Source organism: Trachinotus anak, unplaced genomic scaffold (assembly GCF_046630095.1).
Source record: "Trachinotus anak isolate AG129_WGS33_773 ecotype Australia unplaced genomic scaffold, CSIRO_AGI_Tana_v1 ptg000028l, whole genome shotgun sequence".
Lineage (NCBI taxonomy): Eukaryota > Metazoa > Chordata > Actinopteri > Carangiformes > Carangidae > Trachinotus > Trachinotus anak.
Window position 1 is genome coordinate 11,694,688 of NW_027273879.1, and position 17,639 is coordinate 11,712,326.

Below are 17,639 nucleotides of genomic sequence, written 5' to 3' on the forward strand. Positions count from 1 at the left end.
AATATTTACAGGCAAAAGTTATTATGATTATTATTGTTGTTGTTGTTGTTGCTGTTGTTGTTGTTATTATTATCATCATCATCATCATCACTATTATTATTATTATTATTATTATTATTATTACTGCTTTATATATTTTTATGATTCATTCTATAATAAAGCATCAAATTTTGCTCATTTTGCATGAAAAATGTAGAGTGGGGTAAAGTATAAAGCAGGATAAAATGGAAATACTCAGGCAAAGTACAAGTTCTTCAAAACCATTCTTAACCCGAGTTCTTAGGTAAAATAAAGACTTTCTAATGCTGACACACACATGCACACACACACTGCAATACAATCCAGCACCTGAGTCACCAAATATCATATCGCCACAAGTATAAACACGTGAAGTAGGACACATTCATTCAAAGAAAGAAAGACACTTATTCATCACTGAGTCAGATTAACACCTCTGACACGGCTCGAGCATCAACATTATGAACTGAAACTGCAGAACTGTTGACTTTATTATTATAGTTTTTCTATTATTATTTTTGTCCAGCCCCTGTATGTAAACACACATACACGTGTGCACGCATGCACGTACACACACAAACACACACAAACACACACACACACACACACACACACACACGCACACACACACGCACACACACAGCTCCAGGCACTGCATGGTCAGGGTGAAACTTAACTACTCACCTAATTAACACAGGCTGAAGGTTTCCCCTCTAACTCCAGCACCTTTAACCTCAACACAAGAGATCTGGCTCCTCACCTCGTCGACCTCGACCCCAGAGCGCACTGCACTAAACACATTACAATTTTCATCTACTAAAATATGGTCTCTGTACTTTTCTATTTATTGCAGCCTATATCTGTGTTTTTTTCCCAACAATCAGCCTCTGATCTTCCTCCCTGATTTTGTCTACATGGTGTGTTTACACTGCATTCATCCTCAGAATCAAGAGATGTTGAGGAGCGTCAGCAGCAGAGATTATTATACTTTTCAACTTATTTATTTTTACTGTAGAAGTTGAGGAACACACTGGCTGTACTCTCTCTCTCTCTCTCTCTTCCCATCACCCTCTATGTCTTTCCCCGCCTCTCTTTTCCTCCTCCCTCTGTTTATTCTTCTGGCGGTGCAGCAGGCCCCTGAGCCCAGAGGCAAGTCATGTTCTCAGGGAAACGGCAACTCTCCACAGAGCTGATATCAAAATAGTTTAAAATGTGAATTGTCTGATAGTTCCCAGTGAGTGCAGAGCCGAGCCAAACACTTCCAGATCCCTCTGCCAGCAGAATGTAAACAGAGCCGGGGCTGAGAGAGCAAGTGAACCTGTTGTGTTCTTGTCACACAACAGAGCTCGCACCACTCTGGTTGGATTAGTTGGCCGGGACCAAGGTTTCCTGAACTTTTTTTTTTTTTTGCCAAGTTTAAAGTAGTATGTTGTTTTTGCTGAAAAAGTCAAAGGTGTGCAGGTGGTGACTCTTGATGGGGAAATATTTTGTCAGAGCTAGAATACTGAGATGAACCAGGCACCAGTGGAGTTATTTCTCCATGTCTAAAATTAACAACAGTGAGAAAAAGATGCATTTTCCTTTTAAAGGCATGATGAAGTTCAAAATTGTTTAGGTTGGGGTGGTGGCCGCGGAGTACAAGACCATTCAATCCCAGTGGTCCCAGACTCTCTCCCCTCATTCTCTTTCTCCTCTCTATCACCTGTCTGTCCACTATTTATCTGTTGAATAAAGGAAATCTCCCTACCTTAAAAACAATAAAATAAAATAAAAGACTTTCCTAAAATGAATTAAGTTAAAGTCTTAGCCATGCAAGGGAGCCAAAAAGTCTTTACACTTTCCTTTCACAAAAAGAACAATGAAGTTGATTTGTGTGTGTGTCTGTTTTACAGAAGATTTTAATTTTTGATTTTGATGCCACAATAGTTGTTGAGTATTATTGTTAATTGACACTTCATTTGAACTTGACGTATCATTTATGAGCAGTTTCCTGTACAAACTTTTAATAAATGGTTTATAACACACTATAATGTGGCTAACACAGCTAAAAGGACATTTCAATTCGACATTTATGAAAAGTATTTCTCAACAATTTAAAAAAAATCTTCCAGGAGGACATATCTCATATCATGACAATTGTGTTTTACTGTATTGTCATGAATTATGTGTTTACACCAGCCTCGAATTACAGGTCCCCACATGAGTTATCATTATAGTCTTTATCTACTTAAAGCTGCATTAGAGTCTGTTATAAAGCTTTGTCTAAGTGTTTATTCAGCTTATGAATGACACATGGAGAGATTTATTGTGTTACTTAAAACTATAATAACATTATACCTGGAATGGGTAGTTTATTGTCATTATAAATACAACAGTGATGCATTAAAAGTCTGGTGGGCGGCTCAGCATGTAACTGAAGAGTTGCACAGGAAACAGATAAACAAAAGTTGTCTGTCTAGCCTTGTTAAAGGATTACATTTGGATTGCTCACATCACCAATCTTTCAAAAAAAAAAAAATCTGTTTACATAACTCTCCAACAATATCAACTGTTTCTTTCCCCTTTTTCTTTATTTTCTCTTTGAACAGTGGAAACTATCTGCTGGTATCGTAGGCTTTGATTTCTGGCGTTCACAGATTTCTTCTAAAATCCACACATCCCAGCAGCTCTTAAATGGTGCACTCAACAAATTACATAACAGCTTGTTGGACCTCTGGACTGTTGACTAGGGAAACACAGCGGTTGGGAAAAACAGAGAAACCATTATAGAGGAGAAAAAAAAATGTTCATGACATTTTATTAAATATGAAAAATGTGCATGTGTGAAAAATCAAAAGGAAATTTACAAATGAGTTTGACGACAGTCGTGCAGTGGAGGAAATGTCGTGACCTCCAGGTGTAAATAAAATTCTGTATGTGTTAAAATTTCAGCTTCATTTTTCAGACTACAGATGATTCTTGCTGAAAATGTCACACACACTGAAAAATCCCCAGAACATGGAAAATTCAGTTATATTCACTGGTTTGCAGAAAAAACCTTGAAGCATAATTTTATTTATTCTATGTGTGTGTGTGTGTGTGTGTGTGTGTGTGTGCCTGTGTGTGTGTGTGTGTATGTGGAAAAATATATGAATGTATTGTATATTTCCTGCGGTTTTGTGATTTATAGGTTTTATTGATGTACTGGAAGATTTAATATTTCTGTGTATTTGTGGAAGCACGCCTGCATGCTGAAGGAAAAACAAATCTTGTGTAAAGCTTGATTTGCGCCTTCATCTGTTTGCCTGCATGTTTGTTTGCACTGGCATTCACAGCATGTTTGTCAGGTAGCTCCAGATGCCAGCATGTAGTTACACAATGTATTGTATGAAATAAATTATATTATCATCATCATTATGTCCAACACAATGTGTGTGTGTGAGGTAGATGAGAGATTTTCTCAGCTTCGCTTAACCAACATGTTTTGACCTGATTTTTTTTAATTCTATTTATTTATTCATTGAATGTACTTCAGATCTGCAGACAAATTTGTTCTTACCATATCAATCTGATCAATCTGATCAATCTGAAACGAAAAAATATAATTCATATCTTAATTCCATTCTTTTCTTCCTGTTTCATTATATTCTCAAAGATGCTTGCTTTATCCTAATAAATGTATCCTATTTATCCTTGACATTATATGTCATTCTGTAAGTGACTTTATAAAAAAAAGGTCCCTTTTACACAGATGCAGCATCTGCCGTGTTTCATTCCCAACATGACTAAATGAAGACTATATTGAAAAAGAAAAATGTGTGAAGTCAAAGAAAAATGCTCGTGAGCATGTCTACTTGTTGGGGGGTTTGTGGGCTTTGCCTGAATAAGCACTGGAACTTTCCAGCATTTCTTTTCCTTCTTATTTATTTTTTGTCTGTGTTGTTTTCTCAGTATTGCAATGCATCACTTGACATTACCCAAGCAAGTTTGAGCTGCAGCGCATCAGCTGAAAGCAATTTGGTCCAGAGCGCAGCTGCCAGGCGGATAAGACTTTCCTTCTTTCGTTTACTTTGAAATGTTCCTTTTTTTTTTTCAACATCCAAAATACACAAGGCAGCCAAATTGCTGACATGTGTGCGAGGGGCAGCAAGACTCCTGCATTCTTTCATGCCCCACTATGCAAAACTCCACATTGTTTATTTAAAGAACACTGAACACTTTAGCACTATTAAGAAACATGTCATATAGTAAACTAAAGGTTTCCTCTCAGGAAAAATCCCTGTCAGTTTATTTTTCTTTTGCAAAAAGTTATTTTAGTTTTGACTCACAAACTGCCTGCATTCACAATTAAGCAACAGTGTTGTAGCTCGGCTTGTGTAATGCAGAACGCTAACGGGCAAGGTAAACCTGGAAGTGGTGTGATTATTTATGTGTTGAGGCGTGGACGAGTGAGATGGGAGGACTGGACTGTCTCTTTCTCGCTACCACGCAGTGACACTGCAGTGAGGATCAAGAGGAGGCGACGAGGTGAAGTTTTCTTTATTTCAGCTGCATTTCTCTGTCTAACTTTAAATCCAGCTTACTTGATAAAAATGTGTTCAAAATACATTGCGATTATTTTTTTCTGATAACATATGCTTGGGCTGCAGCCTCAGTGAGCATGATATGCTTCCAAAATATGTATTCCAAAAAACAAAATATGACTCAATATGGCCTCAACACCTAAGGCAATGAAATTCAGCTCTCCCCAGGCTTATTGTGGACTGCAGACAATTAGAGAGCAACAGGAGTTTACTCTAATGCAGGATAGGTTTGGAGACAAATTAAAGATGACAAGTGAGAACCGTACTCTGACACGCTGTGATCTGAGTGGAAAACACGGAGCAAGACAGAGGGGATGTAAGGTCTGAGAGACACAGACGAGGAAAAAAGGGCAAAAGCTGACATGTAAACCAGGGTCGACAGCCAGAAGACAGCCTGTGCGTCAGTGTAGGCGAGGTGGTGGGTGGGAGGAGGGCGTGGAGGGAGGGAAAGAGGCATCCAGAGAGAGAGACGGGAGGGCCCGCTGTGAGTGATAGCCCACCAGGGCCTCAGATCGGCCCAACACTGGGAATAGCTAACCTACCTTGACATGCGTAGGAAACCCAAAACTCTCTGAGCCCTCTGTCAGATAGGAGCCACCCAGAGGAGCCCCGCCACAACTGTGTAGCCCGAGCCGCTGTGTGTCCTTTTTAACTAGCACTGTTTAGATGAGCGCACGGTCGAGGAATGCTTTAGTATACCTTGCAGAAACCACAGGCACAGCAGCGTTAGGGCGACATCAGCTTCCCGGCGCATGGGAATAGGTCAACTCTGGCTACTAACAGGTTTTTAACTGCTGGTTGGAGTTCAGTGTGTACATACAAGCTTGTGTGTGCGTGTGTGTGTGTGAATGTATGTCAGCTGGTCTCTGTGCTAGTGTATATGCAGTATGCATGGATATATCCTTCAGTAGACCTCACCTTGATGCTGTAATACAGAAAGATAAGAGTTGACAAGGTTAAAGTGACTCTGAGGTGGTTTTGAGTCATGTTAGATTTGAGTAAATTAGGAGTCATGACATGATATTAAAAGAAAGTGACAGAGAGCAATGATCCAATTATCATCCTTTTGACAGTAAGTTATAAATCTAAAGAAAAAGTACAAACGCATCCCCAGTGTGGCTGTGAGTCACACTGAAGGGCTCCTCACTGCTCAGCACAGCCGTAGACCTGAGTTCAGACTCTGACTCCAGTTGAAACTTGACTCAGTTGAGACATGGCTGCCAGAAAGACTTGATTTGACTCAAGACATGAATGCAAACGCTTTCCAAAATAGTAAATAAGACAAGTCAGGTGTACCTTGTATAGAGACAGATCCTGATTTGTGATAATAGGTCGATGCACTGAAGGGACATGTTGTGTAAAAAACACCATTAACACAGTAAAACAATCAAAATACACATCACTTCAGAGACACAGTATTTCTTGACTTGCAATTCGCTTATGAAGACTTGATTTGGACTTGACTGGGAAGTCAAATAACATGTTAACCCCACTTCTAAAGCACACTAAACTACAAATTACAACTAGGGCACATTATAATATAGTAATCTAGTAAAAGACCACTTAAGGCATTTTGTCATGTCACAGTAGGAAAAGCACGGCTGTAAAATAAAATGGTTAACTGTTACAGAGCCATAGAGCAGAACCTTCAGTAAAAATGTCTACTGGGAAATTGTTTCTTTACTCTTGTTTGATTTAATGGAAGAGAACAGAGTGAGACTAATATAAAAACATAATTATCTAACTATGAGAGCTGTGTGGTAGCATGTCATATTGTTAGAAGTCCACATAAAGGAATGATATTATCTTAACTTTCTGAATGCTTCCTAACATTTTTGTCTCTCAAAGGATGCAACAGTCTGCCATACAAAAGAAAGAAGGAGGAGGTGGATGTGCATTTACCCTTCAGTTTGGCTCAGTTCAGTCTGTTTGGCTGAGAAGAAGAAGAAGAAGAAGAAGAAGAAGAAGAAGAAGAAGAAGAAGAAGAAGAAGAAGAGTGGGATAGGGAAGGAATTTCCAGGGAGAGCACTGCATCACAACTGAGGTAAAGGGAATGAAAGCAAATGGGACACCTAGGAAAGGAGAGGAGAGGAGAGGAGAGTAGAGGAGAGGAGAGGAGAGGAGAGGAGGGGACTTGGAAGAACAAGGACTGGAAGTTGGCACGCAGGGAAAGGCAGGCTGCGGTAGACTTGTAAATAGCCGGAGGGACAGAGGGATGGAGGAATGGAGCTATCAGCAGAGAAGTGATGAAGGTCTGGTATCAGGCCAAGATAAACACAAGCCAGCCCAGAAGGAGCTGCAGCACCACACACACATACATGCACACACACACACACACACACACACACACACAATTACGCACAGATGCACACACATATATGAACTTTACTTACACATATAAATGCACAAACAAAACACAAACACTTCAGGCTGCGGGCACTTTATATCTCACACACACGCATACACATACACAAACACACTCATGCACACACACGAACACACACCTGCAGACAGATAAACACTGCTCTGTGTGGCTCCCTGACCACAACTTCTTGAGTGTTAAGCTGTGTGACAACAGGCCGAGCTGTCATTTCGACATCTCATTTCATCACATACTTCACATTAGTCCATTTGCTCAGATACCACAGAATAAACACGTAGTGAAAAGAAATGGCTGGAGTTTTATTTTTAAACATGTGGAATAAACAGACTCAGGAGTTCACTGAGCCCGCAGACAATCCTTCTTAATGTCTTGAGTCATTTGAAATACTACTCCACTACTTACCATAAAAAAAAAAAATAATTAAACTTTCACTGTGTAATTATAAAGTCTCAAAGACAAAAATGTCAGCTATGTCCTGTAGATTTAATCATAGCTCATACATGGTGGGAAGATATTTATCACTGCTGTTAATGCTGCGTGCTTGCATGTGTCTCTTTTTGCTATGCATTTGTTCACGTGTGTTCATCTGCATTCACATGTGTCAGTGTAGTTCATTGTCTGTCCGCGAGTGTGTGACTGAGCTTCATTAGTGTGCTATGGAGCGAGAGCTGTCCTGCTCCGTCTTGTCTTTGAGCAGCTAACGCCTTGAGTGAAACTTTCAAAATTTGCCAAATGTTATCTTAGGCTCGGCATTCAGAGGCGTTTGGCAAAACTGCAGCACGAAAGAGCGGCTGTGAAGCGTGTCTGACTGGAATGCGAAAACACAAGTGATGGTCATCACTCTGTCACCATGCAGATTTAGCCTGTGAGGACTGTGTGTGGGTGTGTGTGTGTGTGTGTGTGAATGATCTTTAGGAGAATTCTGTTAAATTCCCCTTAATCCCACATGCTAAGTGAATGTGTTATTACTGTAAAGACGAGTTAAGGAGAATCAATCCTCAACAAATAAAAGTAAAAGTAAAGGTGGAAGCAATTGAAAGTGGATATAGTTTATATTTTTATAATAACAGTGGATCAAATGATCATTTATAATGTGAAAGTCTCTCCTAGTGATCCACAAACAAGTCTAACCTGACTCTGCAGTTTCCCTCAGCTTTATGGAGCTTTATAGCATCTTTCAGCTCGTTGTTTTGGTTCTCCAGCCCCCAGCTTCTCTGCTTGTTTGCTTCCATCAGAGCTTTGTTTTCATTGAAAAACCTGCTCAGCACCAACAGACTAAGTTAGCAATTAGCTGGTGAACATAATGGAGAATTATCAGCTACAGAACCAAATATTTGTGTACAGTGAATGTTGTACTTACATCTGTTGGGTGGCTGGAAACACAACTCAAAATAATTACTAATGTGTCTCCAGATGTGCTGGACATGTAAACAGGCAACTGTTTGCCATATTGACTTAAAATGTGATATGTCAGTGTTGTGCTCTTGTTTTTTTAAATCTTAAAAGATTCCCCTGAGATGTAGTATTCTACAGCATTCTGTGTTTATCTCAAAGTTTGTGCACAGTCATGACCCTCTACCATCACTATTTTGCATTACCATTATTAAAAACAGCCCATCTCCAGGGTGGAGTTAAAAAAAAGCACTAGCAATGCAGCAAACAGCTTTGTATGCAGGGAATTGGCTCTTCAGACCAAATATTTCTCCGATTTTCTTTCATCATCCACAACATCTCTGACTTTGACACATAGTGAGATTGCTTAGAGCCCAGGCACACCTGAGAGCAGCACTGTAAAATTCATTTTCTCATCCTCACAAAAGTCTCACACTAGACTTGTATCTCATGGTTCGGCACAAACCATTGCCGTATCTCTTGGGTACAGGAGTTCATACTCTTGTCAAAGCGGGTTTAATAAAATTGTAGAGTGCATCACAGCTAATATGACAGTTTTCTTTACTTTGGTTTTCTGTTCCCTGAAAGGTCTCCATTGTCGTAAATTTATCAAGTCACTGACAGTGAAGCATAGAGCAAATTTACTTGACCTCAGCAACCAAATCTACCAATTGTGGCTAAATTCATAAATTTTGGTCATAAGTATGACTCTTATAAATTCTGGACCAGATTGGTAAGCTTGTGGAAGTGAACCCAAATCTTTCCCTGCTGATATGTACCAGTGCCTGCATGGCTCTTGTCAGGAAACATAAAGATTAAAAACAACAATGTCTGTGTAAGTGAGCACATTGCCCTTTTGAAGCTCTCAGTGGTCATGGATGCAGTGCCGGTACTTGCAGCTTGGTGCTTGTGTGTTTTATACGTATAGCAACCTGCATGCCAGTTCAAAGCCACCCTGTGCAGTCTGAGGGGGTGAGAGGAGACATGAAAGCAGCACTCAAAAACATGTACAGCCTGAAAGATCACAGAGCGAAAATGTCTAGGAAGGCACACCAACATAAACAAATCAAACACACCTTCATTTTTTTGAGTTTGTGAAATAAAGAGCACCCACATGTTCAGGGCTCTTAATGGCATAGATGCAGCAGACATCTCAAAGGAGAGAGGTGCACTAATGCATTGTAATGCATTTATAATTGAATCCAGAAAATGGAAATTCAGTGTTAATTTTTTGTTTAAAAAATTCAGGCAATGCTTGAATATCTATTTATCTATCTTTTTAACAGATTCATTTACCACAGATTTTCCTGGGGACATAAATATCTTCAGCATGCTGGTTGCTGAAATCACAATTTTGTTTTATGTTTCCTTGAGCTTCATCTTCAGTTTCAAACACTGGTGGCCTGACTGTTAGTGACCATCACCACTTCGAACTTTCATTTTATTATGCCAAACGTGACACTGAACAATGGGAATATTGACAGTCATATGTTATGAACAAGCCCGGTTGTTTGAGTATTTTAGCGCGTCGGGCTCCCAGGCGGGCTGTAGCCTTGTGAAAGCCCTGTATTGTATTTCTTTCCTGTGCCAGAGCCCGTTTCCTGTGGCGGTGCCGTGTCAAACAACGATGACCCTCTGCTTCCTGCAAGTCGCATGGAGACAGGCCTGCCACGAGCCCTAGGGCCTCACTGCCAGCCACTGAACAACCTCCAAGCCCCCACTCTCATCTGTCTGTCTGCTTTCAAGTCATTCCCCACCTTGCCCAGTCTGGATCTCACTTTTTCCTTCACCAGTCTCATTTCCCTTAATTCCTTACCTCCTCTTAACTGTTGCTTCTTGTCTTTATTTCCTCTTTCCTTAATTTCTCTCCCTTTATCTCCCTTTTACCTCCTTCCTTGTTTTCTTATTTGCCACCTCCTTTGTGTCCCTTGCCCCTTCTCCTCCATGTTTCCCTCTGCCCACACCTTCTTTTCTTTTTACATCCCTTCTTCCCTCCTCCCTTTGTCCCACTGTCCAGGTCAGGAGGTCTGTCAGACATTTCCTGTGCAAGCCGCAGGTTCAGACCACACCTTGTGAAGGGGATTTCTGCAACCTACTGTCAGTGACGCCCTATAGAAACACAGACACGCACGCTCCTGTCTTCATGTATACATGTAGCTACTGTACGCAATGAAAATATATGGTTGATTTTGGCAAAAAGTTGTGTGCAATGTTGATCTTGCTGTCTGTTGGATAAAAAGAAACTTGTGGGAAACAGCTGAAAACATGCAGTATAGAAAACACAGTCAGTAGTCATAATATCAGTGCTCCATCTAGAATAAGCAATAACAAAAAAAGCTCAAGGTGTATTTTTACATATTTGGAATAAAATTGTAGTGACTGTGAGCTGATAGCTGTTGACCTCCCTTACAAGTCAAGTCCCTGTGTTTTTGTGCCCTGAAACAAGACTCTTACATCATTCACAAACACCCTAGGGCCACATCTCTACTTTTGAGTATGAGAAAGCTGTCAAATCTTGCTTTACTATCGGTCCCCACAGAAATCAACCACATGGCAGGGGTTAAAGACTCAAACTGCCTGACGTTTGTGGTAGAGCAATTCAAATCACCAGTACCACTAGTGCAGATTTCAAACAACTGATATGCAAGCTTCAACTAATCTGAGCTTTTATGTTAACTTCCTACAGAATCTCCCTCACCACATTATAGTTCAGCTTTGATTTTGGACAATGTCCCGGTGGAATGTGAGTACACGTGTGTGTGCATTGGCACAGTCCTCTTATGTTCCACAAGCCAGCATGTCTTTGAATTGGCTTCTCATCTCCTTCTATTCAGGGTCATGAGTACGCGCGTGTATGCACACGTGTGCCGGCAGCAATAACATACTTTGCTGTGCATCTCTGAAATGACTCCTTTAGCCTTCTTCCAGTCCAGGTCAGAGGCAGGAAGTGAGCTGGGAGAAAAGGAGGAAGCAGAAGCAGCTCTCTCTGGCTGCAGGTAGTGACCCTGAGCCTTGACCTCCAACCTCACCCTCCATCAGTCTGACAATACACACTCAGACAAAACACAGATGTGCAAACATAGTAGTGTTGCCGACAATTTGCCAATATCAAAGACACAGTGTGTGGTACCATAAAGCCTCGAAATAGTTGAATATTCTATCTTTCTCATCTTAGGGAATGTTTATGTCTTGTCACCTAAGTCTTCAAAAAAGAGATATCAAAATCCAGCATTATAATTTATCTCTTTATTATTTGACAACAACAATAACAGCATGTTGCATTTGTTCACTCATTACATTTACAGAAGTGGTCAGGAAAGCTGCATGGATTCATGGACTTCCATCCTTCCTTCCTTTATCAAACTGTTTGACGATGTTGGAGGTAAAGTACAGCTGCTGGAGAGACTGTTAGGACATGAGCCCTGTCCAAAATCAACTCTCAGACCTTACACACATAAATGTGCCAAAACTAGCATCCTTAATGCTTGAACCTGCACCTGAGAGATCTAAACCTTTTGAAGTATCACAGATGTATCAATGGTCACATGTACTCTAGCTGTTTTTGGACAGAGCCCATGGTTTAAGAAGGGGACTGGCTTTCTGGAGCTGCCTCACCAGGTCCAGAAGAATAACCTGCTGCCATGTTTGGCAGGCTCCAGTTTTCCCTCGATGACTTGGTTGGGCTCAGGACGTGGTCTAGAGTGGTAGGGATTCTCAGGGAGGGGCCGTGAGGTCGACACTTTTGTCACCTATGAAAGGGAAGGAACATGCATGCCATGACTTGTCAGACATATACAGTGTTAACACTTTGAAATAACAATGTCCCCTTTAGGAGCCTGATTCTTCTTCAAATTCAATACAAATGACTTGACACACAAATAAATAAAGTAAATATCTTCCTGGCTTAATGGGTTATCTCTTTCCTCTCAACTCTTCCTAAATTTAGTTTTATTCCTTTTATTCCAGTCTTTTCATTTGTTATCTGACTGAGAAACCAGAGGAACTCAGCCGGTTCACAGACAGTCAGCCTGTATATTTTTCATAGTGAGTCAGATTTCTGTTTTGTTTCCCTGCTCATGTGGTTTGATTCCATGAATGATAACTCTGCCTAGCAAGTGCAACATGGCCAGAAAGTTGATTACAGCTATTCACAGTTTCCCAGGTTTGCGTCCTTTTCTTTTCAAAGACTAGAGAAATCAATGTCCCAAAAGCTATTGTCAAGATCAGTTTTTGGTCTTGCTTTGATTGCTGCTCCCTAATTAATGCTTGCCAGCCAGTTATGCAAACCCCTTAAAGATGGCAATTTAATGAAAGAAAAATCCAGAGCAGCAAAAAAAGACATGATTTTCTTGCTCAACACTGTAGCTGAATGAGACCACTACGCAGATGCAATCAGAGGCTCTTGCACAGCCCATAATCGGCAAGAATAGAGCCCATCAATCCAGCTGCTCACATTCTGAATGCACAGCCAATCCCTCACAAGTCTCACCTTAGACAGGTCTCCCAGGTCAGGTCTCTCCCACCCCAGCTTATCAAGGACGCAGCTGTCGAAGGCTTGCTGCTGCTTACGGCAATGACGCAGTTCTGCCAAGTTCGAATAATCCAGACAGGTCCAGTACTCCGTGAAGGACTCAGCACAGTTACCCTTGATTTGCCTACAAGGAATGGTGCAAACAGAGATTTGAATCAGAATCAAATATGCAAGAGCTGAAATGAAACAGTCCAGAACTTGCTATGCATGAGCAGGAGCTCTTCCCTGTAAAATACTGAAAAGATATTTTAAAAGATATAACGATTCAGGGGACTGATTTGTTAAAGAAGATATGATATAGGATAAAAAGATTTATAAAGAATCACATTCCTCCTGTTCCCAACATGCTCAAATTCAAGATTTGACCCCAAACTAAGTCAAGAACTTTTATTTAGTTGAGTCTGATGACTAGTCAGTTTCCACAAGTCAAAAAATCTGATTGTTATGGACCAGTTTCCATTATAAGACCAATCTTAACTGGTCATGTGAATGAAGTGTTTCTAAAGGAGGCTGGCAGTTGCCAGAAGCACCCAAGAATCAAACCAGGTCCCATGTGCAATTACAGCTTTTATCAAATCTTTTCTCATTATAATAATTACAGGTACTTCTCTTTCACAATAACTCTAAGTTTATTTTTAGGGTTAGAGCGTCACTTATTTATTTCTGCTTTTGAATTGGAGGTCATGTGTTTTATTTTGTTTTGTTTTGTTTTGTGAGAACCAAACCACAACTCGTTTGAGACACACAAACACACAAAAGCACCAAAGGTAATTCATGGGAATCGGGGTATAACCAAAGCTCTGTCTTTAACTTTCAGTAAACACAGACATAGTAGTTAAGAGTGAAAAAACCCAGGCCACTTCCTCAAATAGCCCCCAGTGGCAGTTTTTTAGACACAACAGGCTCTATGGTTATTCAGCAAATAAAAAAAAAGTAGCAAATAAAATGACATAAAGATGATACTCTGGCTACACTTGATGATGATTTTTTTTTTTTGTAATTCATATCAAGATGCCAAGCATTTAGACTTAGACTTTGGGCCAGCTCTTATTCATTGAGGGGCCACCATACCTCCCCTCAAGTTTATTACGAAATTAATAATAAATAATTCAATAGCTTCACAGGAATAAACAGAGTCGTTAAAATAATCCAGATGATCCAAAAACACAAACAGCTGTGAGATTAAAACTGTAACAAAGTACGCTCACATAATGGAAAACATCTCTTTTGGCAACATCTCGAGAAAGTTGAACTAAAAGTTTGACCAAAATCCTGTTGTGGGTATTTTTGCTTTGTTAAAGTTTTGCTTTGCTGAAAGCCCACGCCACAGTTCAGGTTTTATTCTGGTGTTCATGTATGTGATACAGGCCTTTACTTGTGTTTTACTTTGCTTTTTCTTCTCGGTATTTTGAAGCTTTCTTCTTGCATTCATATTTACAAAAACATTTGAGTTGACTGCAAATTAATCACTCTTATTCATTAAGAATGAATATTAATCAAGAAAACCATATTAGCTGTATAGGCATGAATATAACATAGAAAGTTAGTAGACATCTCTCTTATCCAGCTACAAATTCTCATCACTCGTTGTTCAGCGCACTTAGTAGAAGCAGATGGAATGGAGAGCTTATTAGCAGGACAAGTTACAGAACAGGAAACCAGACATCACAACTCTGAAATCTTCTCTCTGTGTAAATAACTGTAACCCCTGAAACAGCAACTGTCCAAGGGCAGTATTTGCAACCTCAAAGCACATGTTCTGCCCACATGTCCATCACAGAGGAAGAAATGCACAAACTCTTGACCACAAACCTCTTGACCATGGTTTCACATGGACTCTCGCACTGTACACTCTCAAGTTGACTCCAAAGTCCAGCCACATCTTAAATAACGCTCTGACCGAAAGCAAGCTATTCCGTTTTGCAGATGATAGCAGTGTGGCAGGCTTCATCTCCAAAATATATTCTGCCGAATCGCTCAAGTAACTGTCTTGTTAACTGTCAAATACATTGTTCATTGCTGCTCTCTTATGGGTTTCTAGTCTATTCACAGTTATCTGCATATCTGATTAATGAACTTATTTTGTGATGAGTCTATAGGAAAAACACACAATCTGTAAACCTTCTTGTTTCCTCATTCTTTCAGTAACTGTGTGTTACCTGAAGAAGTTAAGTGCACACTCGTTGACTTTCCTCCCTTCATCTAGACACTTCCTGGGGTCCTTCTCCTCCCAGCGACAGAGCATGAACTCCTTGTTGGGTTTGTCACACTGGGAGCCATAATGGTGGGCAGCAGCCTTCAGCACTGCAGATGACACATTGATCTGACAAGACACATGAAAAACAACAAGGGTAAATTTATTATTAATTACCAAATAATAGCTATGCTAGGACATACAGCTGTGCTCATACATTCACGCTCATACATTCACATACCCCTGGCAGACTTTGCAAAGTACTGACCTTTTTTTTTTTTTTGGGAAAATACAATGGATTGGGGAAAAAAATATTTAGGGAATGTGGTCAAGCGAAGCCATTTATCCATTTATCACATTTATCACATAATTGTGTGTACCCCTTTTAGATCATAATGATAACTGTAATGATCCAAATGGCCCCAGTCAAAAGTTTACATAGCCTTTAATGTTTGGCCTGACAACATTGACACAAGTTGGCAAACACAGGTCAGTGGTCAGAATGCAAAGAAAAACCCACAAGCAACTTCAGCTGAAATACAGGCTTCTCTGCAAAAAAGTAGTGTGCCCATTTCAAGATGCACAATAAGAGGGCACTTGAACAAAAATGGGCCGCACGGTCGAATTGACAGAAAAAAAGCTGTCACGACACCAATACCACTTAACAGCCTGCTTACAATATGCCAAACTGCACCTAGACAAGCCTCAAAACTTCTGGAACAAAGTCATTTAGAATGATGAGACAGAAATTGAACTTTAAACACTATGTTTGGAGCAGAGTCAACAGGGCCCGTGAAGAAAAGTAGACCAGCCCTACTCTGAAGCATGGAGGTGGAACTAAGCTACAGGGAATTTAGTCAAAATTTATGGCATGATGCAGCATGCTATCAGAAAATATTGGAGGACAATTTGTATTCATCAGCCCAGAAGCTGCACATGGAACACACTTGGTCTTTCAAACATGACAATGATCTAAAACATAAGGCAAAGTCATCCCTTCGGGTGCAGAGCAGAAAAACATGAAGGTTCTGGAGAGATTGTCACAGTCTCCTAACCTTAATATCATTAAGCTACTTTAGAGATATCTAAAATGTGAAGTTCATGCAAGACAACTCAAGAATTTACAGGAAGCTTTTTTTTTTTTCTTTTGCCCAGAAGAATTAACAGTTTTACCACCTGGGAAAATAAAGGGTGTCGTCCACAGTTATTATAAAAGACTGCAAGCCCATCACTGATGCTCAGGGGGTCAATATACAGTAGTAATAACTAAGGGTGTGTCATCTTTTGAATGGGGACCATGTCATTATTTGCTTTATTGGTATGTTTTGTTTAATGATTGTGCTATTATGCGATGCCTTATAGTTTAATTTGAATGCCATTAAAAATAAAAAATGTATTCTTTTCTTTCAGAATGGCACACATATTCTAAATTCTGCCAGTGTATGTAAAATTATGAGTGGAACTGTAATTCCATTTTTTGAGGTATAGGATTATTTTTATGTAGCCTGACACTTGTTGATATTTTTATATAAATACATGGACTGCACATCAGTGCTGCACTCTAATAATGCCTACCCCACAGAAGTCATGAAAATGTATTACAATACTCTACTGTACTTAAAGTAAATTCTGATCTCACATACTGTATTTAATATTCAAAATGTGGGAATACACTACAGCAAACTCCATAAGAGTCTTTATATTCAGGGGAAAACTATGTGTCAGGTTAAAGACAGTTACATTACAATGTAATTCTTCAAAAACTATTAAAACTATTAAATTTAAAAGCAACTGTCACCTGCACACATATTGTTCATTAGATTATTGATTGGTCTAAATGATTCAAGCTGTTGTCAGCTACCACCTGACTTCCAAGGACAAGTTCAGTGCTCCCACCAACACTGCTGCTGACATAAACCAGCGAAAGGTTTGTTTTGGGTCAGCCACTGTAAAGTTACTGTGGCCACAGTGGTAAAATGAAGAGGTAATGCGGACTATGCAAAGAGAAATAGAGACCCTCTCATCTCTAAAGACAAAGTTAAGGATGTCTTCAGGCCAGTTATGTCTCTGCATCGCTAAAGCCTTGCAGACAAATTTTGATTCCCCTAACGCTATTTAACATTGCTGTTGTTGCTATCGCAAACATGTCAGGATAATCACCAGCTCCAACTGTATTCACAAATATTCGCTATATAACTTAAACTAACTTTGACTATTGTTAAGAGTGGTAAGGACAGGGGCAAAAGTTATTAGTTACTGAACAAATTACTGAAGCCTATGGCAGCTAGCGTTAGCAGCTAGTTAGCTAGCATGTTCTGTCTTACTATGATTTTCATCTAAGCTAAATAATAACCGCTGCTCACCTCGTCCACTTTCAGCTCCTGCACGGTGGGCACTTCCAGCGTTGTCGGCATGGCTATACAATAAATCGAAATCGCAGAAAATCAAACACCGCTGCTGAAAAACATTCAAGGTCCTCGTCAGGCTCCAGGACGAGCGACGAGGCCGGGGAGAAGGTCAGTCTGGTTTACGCTGCGACTGCCAGCCGGGTGGCGCGGT

The 17,639-nt window shown here is 40.1% G+C and overlaps 1 protein-coding gene across 1 annotated transcript; it reads right to left on the reverse strand.

Annotated features, from left to right (window-relative positions):
• Nucleotides 1-11,586: 11,586 nt before the first annotated feature.
• On the reverse strand, nucleotides 11,587-17,633 carry ndufa8 (NADH:ubiquinone oxidoreductase subunit A8). The gene is made up of 4 exons (XM_071466056.1): nucleotides 17,444-17,633; nucleotides 15,046-15,209; nucleotides 12,845-13,010; nucleotides 11,587-12,104 (listed from the first exon to the last, which is right to left on the reverse strand). The coding sequence occupies exons 1-4, from the start codon at nucleotides 17,492-17,494 to the stop codon at nucleotides 11,967-11,969; spliced, it is 519 nt and encodes a 172-aa protein (XP_071322157.1). The 5' UTR covers nucleotides 17,495-17,633; the 3' UTR covers nucleotides 11,587-11,966.
• Between the last annotated feature and the right edge of the window lie 6 nt (nucleotides 17,634-17,639).